The sequence below is a fragment of the Octopus bimaculoides genome, chromosome 9 (assembly GCF_001194135.2).
Source record: "Octopus bimaculoides isolate UCB-OBI-ISO-001 chromosome 9, ASM119413v2, whole genome shotgun sequence".
In the NCBI taxonomy this organism is placed as follows: Eukaryota; Metazoa; Mollusca; class Cephalopoda; order Octopoda; family Octopodidae; genus Octopus; species Octopus bimaculoides.
This window is the reverse complement of record NC_068989.1, coordinates 16,469,672-16,477,497: the sequence shown is the minus strand read 5'-3', so window position 1 is coordinate 16,477,497 and position 7,826 is coordinate 16,469,672. Positions and strand designations below refer to the sequence as shown.

At 36.8% G+C, this 7,826-nt stretch overlaps 1 protein-coding gene across 1 annotated transcript in view; it reads left to right on the top strand.

The window, feature by feature from the left end:
* The window catches only part of LOC106869650 (SAP domain-containing ribonucleoprotein), a 15,594-nt gene that overhangs the window by 5,896 nt on the left and 1,872 nt on the right, over positions 1–7,826 (top strand). Inside the window, exons 4-9 of the mRNA XM_014915470.2 lie at positions 431–531; positions 1,834–1,993; positions 2,453–2,523; positions 3,689–3,770; positions 5,674–5,745; positions 6,241–6,438. Coding sequence (XP_014770956.1) covers positions 431–531; positions 1,834–1,993; positions 2,453–2,523; positions 3,689–3,770; positions 5,674–5,745; positions 6,241–6,438 — 684 coding nt within the window. The remainder of the gene's footprint in view (positions 1–430; positions 532–1,833; positions 1,994–2,452; positions 2,524–3,688; positions 3,771–5,673; positions 5,746–6,240; positions 6,439–7,826) is intronic.

The window sequence follows — 7,826 nt, the reverse complement described above, 5'->3', positions numbered from 1 at the left end:
CTGTTTCATTGATGCTGGAAGGATGAGTGCAAAATTGACCTTTGTGACATTTGAAATGAGAACATGAAGAATTAGAGCAAGTGCTGACTTGTCTGTCAAATTTGATGGTGGCATAGCAGTTGCATAGACAAATGCTAGACTAATGCTAAATTGTTTTAGAGTGCAAAAAAATTGTACACACATAAGACACCTTGTTCTTAATGTGCCCAGTGGTAAGATAAAGCCAAGACAACTGAGCTTGTATGGGAGGGCAAGAGATTACCGAAATGGTTGAAGAGATCTCCATACTAGATGTTTTTTGCCCCTCTTCTAATCATTGTTCTTTACTCCAACATTTTTTCACTGAATCTTCTATCTCCCCATTTTTAACTATCCATTATCACTTGTTATTTTTTTTTTTTTTACTCTTTTTCTGCCCTTCAATTTACAGTTAACCGGTGATGAGGAAATGGATAACATCAGTGACTCAGATGCTACTGATGCTGCTGAAACTAAAGTGGTCATAAGGGAAACTGCTGCCAGTATGACAATGTAAGTGTTAGGGGCTTATTTATTTATCACTTGATTGTTTTTTATCATTATTTGTTTCCATAACAAATTATTGATAATCCTCATTAAATGCCGGTTTAACCCTTAAGCATTTAAACTGGCCATATCAAGCCCAAATATTTTACTTGTTTTATGTTCAGATTGGCCAAATCTGGACTAACCGATACCACAATGTCCTGCTAAACATGAATAATCTCAGCATTAAAGTCTCAGAGTTCTAGATAATGCAGGATTAATTCAAAACAGTGTGAATAAATAAGCATTACATTTGACAGTAATCTGAATGTTAAGGGTTTTTTAGTGCCGCTGGACTGGCTCCTCTGCAGGTGGCACGTAAAATACACCATTTTGAGTGTAGCTGTTGCCAGTACCGCCTGACTGGCCTTCGTGCCGGTGACACGTAAAAGCACCCACTACACTCTCGGAGTGGTTGGCGTTAGGAAGGGCATCCAGCTGTAGAAACTCTGCCAAATCAGATTGGAGCCTGGTGTAGCCATCTGGTCCACCAGTCCTCAGTCAAATCGTCCAACCCATGCTAGCATGGAAAGCGGACGTTAAACGACGATGATGATGATGATGATGATTTCATAAAGTGTTGCTTGTATGATATTGCTGGATCATCCCACTCGTGCTAGCAAGAAAATATTGGTATTTGAAATATTTACAAATTTGATAAAGATTCTCGTTCTTTTGTTTGTGAAGTGGAACTAGTTGATGGGGGACATCAGGCAAATTGTTTTCTCTTTGATGCGACCTTGATATTTTGATGACTGAAATCAATGTCAGAGCCTGCTGAAATGTGCAACTTTGAGTGGTAGACTTATTCTGTTGCTCATTTGGCCCTTAGGGCTTTAGCTGAGTATATTTGGACCAGGTTCTTAGTATGAGATTTCTTCCACCGTTCTCTCAGTTTGAGAAGTCCTGCAAAAGTTTGTGACTGTTCCTCTTCTTTCTGTGGCTAAGCCATTGGAAAATAAACTGACCTAACGTCATGAAGCTCTAGGTAAATACACAGTTCTGAAGAAATTACTCACTTTAGAGTTACCGTATTTATTTGTGTATAAGTCACAACCCTAATTTAGTATTTAATCATGGTACAAAATTTTTCCCTTCATAGTTTTAACTTTGCCATGCATATAAGTTGTGCTTCTGTTTTTCTTTTTCTTTTGGTTAAAATCCAGTAATAAAATAGCACAACTTATGCACAAGTAAATATGTAATTCACTGTTTGTCCTAGTTAACTCAAGTTTTTAATTAAGAGAATTTTTCTTAAACCTCAATCAGATTAGAGACACAGCAAGAAGAGAAATCTGAATCACTACCAGAGACCAAGATGCCCAGTGAGACAACAAAACCATTTGTTCCTGTCAAAATTGAAACTAGCAGTCCTGAGTCATCAACTTCACCTCTGGTGCCTATCAAACCTCCACTATCTGCAGAAGAGGTGAGATGAAATAAATATATTTCCGGTGGGACTTGTGTGTGTGTGTGTTAGGATTTGCGTAGGTGTATGCATGTTTATGGAATATTTGTGTTGGTATGTGTATGTGCTGTTGAACCCATATTCAGTTCTTTGCCATTGCTGTTTCATTTGCTCCAAGTAAAATAGCTATTTAGAAAAAGGTATGGATGTCATAATTCTCATTCTTCTTTCTATTGGAGTTGATACTCCCTATTGTTAAATAATTATGATCATAGAAGATTTATCAGTAGGTTTTATTTATTCCACACTGACCATGTCACTTACTTAACACTTACAATTCTGAAATATTTATAGATTGTAAATCTTAATGTTTTCATTTAATAATCATTTGAAGTGTATGTTCAATTTTGTACCACAGTTATTCTATTTATTTTCCAAAGAATTCAGCTTTACCTTGTGTCTTTTTCAAAATTTGTTTAGAAATTAAAGCAGCGAGCTGAAAGATTTGGCATCAGTAATGACACAGATAAGAAAGCTGCCAGAGCTGCAAGGTAATGTAATGTCTAAATGTTCTCAGATGAATTGCTGACAAGCTGATGATTTTTTTCTAACTATTGAGTGGTTGGCGTTAGGAAGGGCATCCAGCTGTAGAAACTCTGCCAAATCAGTTTGGAGCCTGGTGTAGCCATCTGATTCACCAGTCCTCAGTCAAATCGTCCAACCCATGCTAGCATGGAAAGCGGACGTTAAACGATGATGATGATATTAATATTAACTTAAGTCATCATCATCATTCTTTAACATCTATTTTTCATGCTGCCATGGGTTGTACAGTTTAACCAGAGCTGGCAAGAAGGAGAGCTGCACAAGGTTCCAATCTAATTTGGCTTCCTTTCTACTGCTGGATGCCCTTCCTAACACCAACCACTTTACAGTGTGTGTTAGAACAAATGGATGCCTTACCTAATGCCAACCACTTTACAGAATGTACTGGGTGCTTTTTATGTGACACCAGCACCTGTGCTATTACATGGCACTGGCAGAACCAAGTCTGTGGATCTCTGAACTGGAGTGAACCAAAAATGAACCTGTTGAACTTATCTCATAATACATGCATTCATTCATACATACTTGTATGCATATATCTATTATGAAATTTCTTTTTGTATAGTGTAGTCTGTAAGATTTTTTAAATTTTGTACAAAGCATATTTGTGATATTATGATTAAATGCATTGGTTCAAAGATTCACGGGCTTAGTTCTTGAAGGGTTTAATTCTGTAGTTAAAGATGATTCCAACAACAGCATCTGGAAAAATGCTCCAGACTGATGAATGTTGTTGATGTTGTTTAGTCCCAAGTTAGATCTGATTGAACAGATATGAGCCTAAAGGCATTCAGGCTGTGGTAACCATTCGATCTATTTCTTTCTAGACATTGTATCATTCTCTAGTTTATCCTTCCATTTTTTTTGCAATACATTTAAGGGATATTTGGCTACTATTTCTATTAGGTTGAACAATCACATAGAGGTTACTGTATTAACTGAAGGGTCTGATGTTGTATAACTTAAGTGAATTTTTTAAATCCCTCTAGTTGCAGCAATGTTTTCTAAGATGTAGATTGCTGATGGCTTTTAGCAGTTTCATAAACTCTGTTTGTTCTTGGTAATACTCATAACATTATTCTTCATTTTATTTCTTTCTCTTTTTTTTAGATTTGGTCTTGCTAATAACAATGATTCTAGTTCCACCCTTACCAGTAAACATTCAGGCAAAATAGCACCAGCACCAGTTTTGGTAAGTGTTTCAAGATATGTATGTGTGTGTGTGTGTGAGTCAGTCGATCACACAGCCACACTGGTGTCTGTTTTTACTAATTTTATATGAACATATTATCATCATCCTTTAATGTCTGCTTTCCATGCTGGCATGGGTTGGATGGTTTGACAAGGAGCTAGCTCGGCAGAAAGCTGCACCAGGATCCAGTCATCTGTTTTGGCATGGTTTCTACGGTTGGATGCCCTTCCTAACACTAGTCACTCCACAGAGTAGACTTAGTGAGTTTATAATAATAATAATAATAGTAATATCAATGTTACTGTTGGTATTGTTGTTGCTAGTGTGGTGAATTTGCAGAATGATTTTGGCTTGGACAAAGTTCTGGCTCTACTTTCCGAGTTCAAATCCTACTGGGTTCAACTTAGCATTTCATTTTTTGGGGTAGAAAAAAAAAAAAAATAAAGTACCAATGAAGTACTGAGGTTTATTTAATGAATTAATCACCCCCACTCTTCTAAATTTCTGGTATTGTGTTTGTGTTCGAAATTATTATTATGAATGTCAGTACTTTTGTTTATGTTGTCAAACTGTCCAACCCATGCCAGCATGGAAAACAGACATATGATGGTGGTGATGATGATGATGATGATGATGAAGTCTCGAGTTTGTAATCTTTTAACATCATTGCTTCTAGGATGATGATATCGATCTTCATCATATAATGATCACATGTTCTCTAGACAAGGGTACACACAAATACACATGAACATACATACATTTTATATATATATATATATATATATATATATATATACATATATAAACAATAGGCTTCTTTCAGTTTCTGTCTACCAAGCCCTCTCACAAGGTTTTAGTCAGCCCAGAGTTATAGTAGAAGATACACATTCATGGTGTCACACAGTGGGACTGAATTCAAGACCACATGGTTGAAAAACAAGTTTCTTAACCACACAACCATACCAGCACCTATCGTTACCAAATTTATTTCTACTGCTTAGCATTCATAACAATTAAGTTTTCTAACATAAACAAAAGATCTTAGGAGTGGATGTATATAGTGGATTCCAGCATTTTCTTTGACCCCAGAAAGATGAAAGCAAAGTATAGCCAAGCAGAATTTGAAATCAAAATGGAAAAGAACCTAACTAAATCCCAAAAGCTATTATATCCAACATTCAACCAATTCACCCACAAAGGTGGCAAGCTGACGGAAACATTAGCACGCCGGGCTAAATGCTTAGCGGTATTTGCCTTTCATCCTTTTGGGGTCGATAAATTAAGTACCAATTATGCACTGTCGTCAATGTAATCGACCTAATCCCTTCTTTGTCCCCTCTATGTTTAGCCCCTTGTGGGCAGTAAAGAAATAAGAAACGTGTAACAATTTTTCATCTTAATTTGTTTTTGCCACTTGTCTTTTGAAAAGCCAACTCTTTTAATTTTTATTGTCCGTTCCTCATATAACCTGTTCGCATACTTATTATTATTCCTTCATATATAGCTCTTTTTAAAAAATCTTTTTGTAGATAACCAGCTATATTATCAATTATTTCTCATTTTCCAACTTGACATTTTTCTTATAACAAATTTTCCACAAACCACCATCTTTTTATCATCATTCCTGCATAAAATGGCCATTCTTCTTAGCATTTATTCTTCCAGAAGTAAGCACCCATTTTTACCATGCATACGAACATTATTTTTTGCCATTTCGTTGCTTGTATTTGTGTCTTTTTTTATTTCCTTTTCAGATCTTTTGTTTTGTTTTGCTTATACAACTACTTCTCATTTCTTGTTTTATTACTCAGTTATGTTTATTAAGAGAACATATTTAATATTTAGCTTTAATCAAAACTAATCTCTTTTTGTTTACTGTTTTAATGTATATTTATTTCTACAGGCAGATGACCTTGACCGACTGAAAAAACGGGCTGAGAGATTTGGAACGATAGTCTCCAATACTTTATCTCGAGTATGAACATTTATTTTTTTAATATCTCCTCTGTTTTTGTCTTTATTTTATTATTATCACAGAATCCACTCTCTGACTATGTTATTACAGATTCACAAAAAACAAAAGAGTGTTGTGTCTCTACCTTCATGTGATAAACTTTCCTAAATCTCAATGATTTATAAGGTCACGTCTTCATAGCTCTAAGTTGAAGGATTAAGATAGAAAAGTAATGATGATTTCAGTCTGGTCTCATTCATTTTTTAACCCCTTCTTTCTTCTCTGCCTGTTCCTTATGATTATCCATCTTTAATCTTAATCTCTCTATTTGTATCTGAATATGATAGAGAGATATTGCAAGTGATTTCTGTCATTGATCTTGGTGAACCAACCAGTAACAAGATTAGAGTGTAAAAACACTTTTCCCTCCTACCTTTTCATTTCAACTCTTATACTACAAGTCTGTTCATTGCATAAGATGGCACTAACTTATTGCTTTATCATTCTTTTTGACAGTTGGAAGATGAAGTTAAACGCCGGAAAAGGAAAGAAAGATTTGGACAGCTTGTTTCAAGTCCAACATCCGGAAGTGGTACTATTACACCTTCTAACAATTCTACTACTACTACTACTACTACTACTACCACCACCACCACCACCACCACTGCTGCTGCTGATTCAACTCTTAGCAGCAAAAAATCAGATGAGATTGAGGTAAATATTGTTAACTTTTTAAATTTTGCATTGAGTTCACAAGAAGTTGACTTTGCTAAAGCTAAATTAAAAATTCTGTGCCACACAAAAGACTTATGACAAAACTCTCTACAATGGGTGTGAAAGATGATCTTTTTAACTGGTTGGAATCCTTCATTCTCAGCTGAAAAGAGGTAGTTACAGTTCTAGCACAGCATTCTTCACCCTATGCGATGTCATCTGATGCACCGCAGGGATCTGTTCTTGGTCCCCTTTTATTTGTTGCATACATTAATGATATATATGCCAACTTAAAAAGAATGCCACTGTGCCACAATATGGAGATGACATCAAGCTGTACCTTGAGATAAAAAAGGGACAGATCCTGAACACTATAGATCTTTCCTGCAATCAGACCTGGACACAATGCAACAATGGATCACTGGCTGTGGACAAGTGTATCACCATGCATTTTGGGAGGAAAAAAACCCAGTGTCCACATACTCTCTCTACAGAAGTTTTCTTGTGAACACGACCTGGGCATTACTGTCAGCAGCAATTTGCACTGGACAAAGCACATCTCTAAAATTGTCAAGAAGGCTGAGGGTGTCTTGGCATCACTCAGCAATGCCTTTGTCAGCCACTCTCCAGTTATCTGTTTAATGCTGTATAGGCTATGGTGTGGCCACACTTGGAATTTGCATCACCAGTCTGGAACCCCTATCTTGCTCAAGACATTGACCTCCTGGAACCTGTTCAGAGATGTGCAACCAAGTGAATACCCCCCATCAGACATCTACCATACTTTACATTCCCTTACCAGTCTTTGGATCTGGTAGACAGAAATTGTTTGGAAGCCCATTGTGTGTGTGAGTGTGTGCATTTTTGTCCACCACTGCTTAACAACCAGTATTGGTTTGTTTACATCTGCAAAAGAAACTAAAATATCAGGCTTTAAAAAATGTAAGGACTGGGGTCACCTTGTTCAACTGAATCCTTCAAGGCAGTGTTCCCACATTGCTGCATTCCAATGAATGAAAGAAGTGGAAATAAAACAGTAAATGAATAGTCACTACCCCCTGAAAATTGAATATAAGATAGATAAGTTGTTATTGTTGTTGGCACTCCGTCAGCGTGACAAGGCTGACCCTTTGAATTACAGGTACAACAGAAATAGGAAGTAAAAGTGAGAGAAAGTTGTGGTGAAAGATTACAGCAGGGTTCGCCACCATCCCCTGCCGGAGCCTCGTGGAGCTTTAGGTGTTTTCACTCAATAAACACTCACAACGCCCGATCTGGCAATCGAAACCGCGATCCTATGACCGCGAGTCCGCTGCCCTAATCACTGGGCCATTGTGCCTCCACAAGATAGACAAGATACTGCAATAAACACTATGGCATGACTTTTT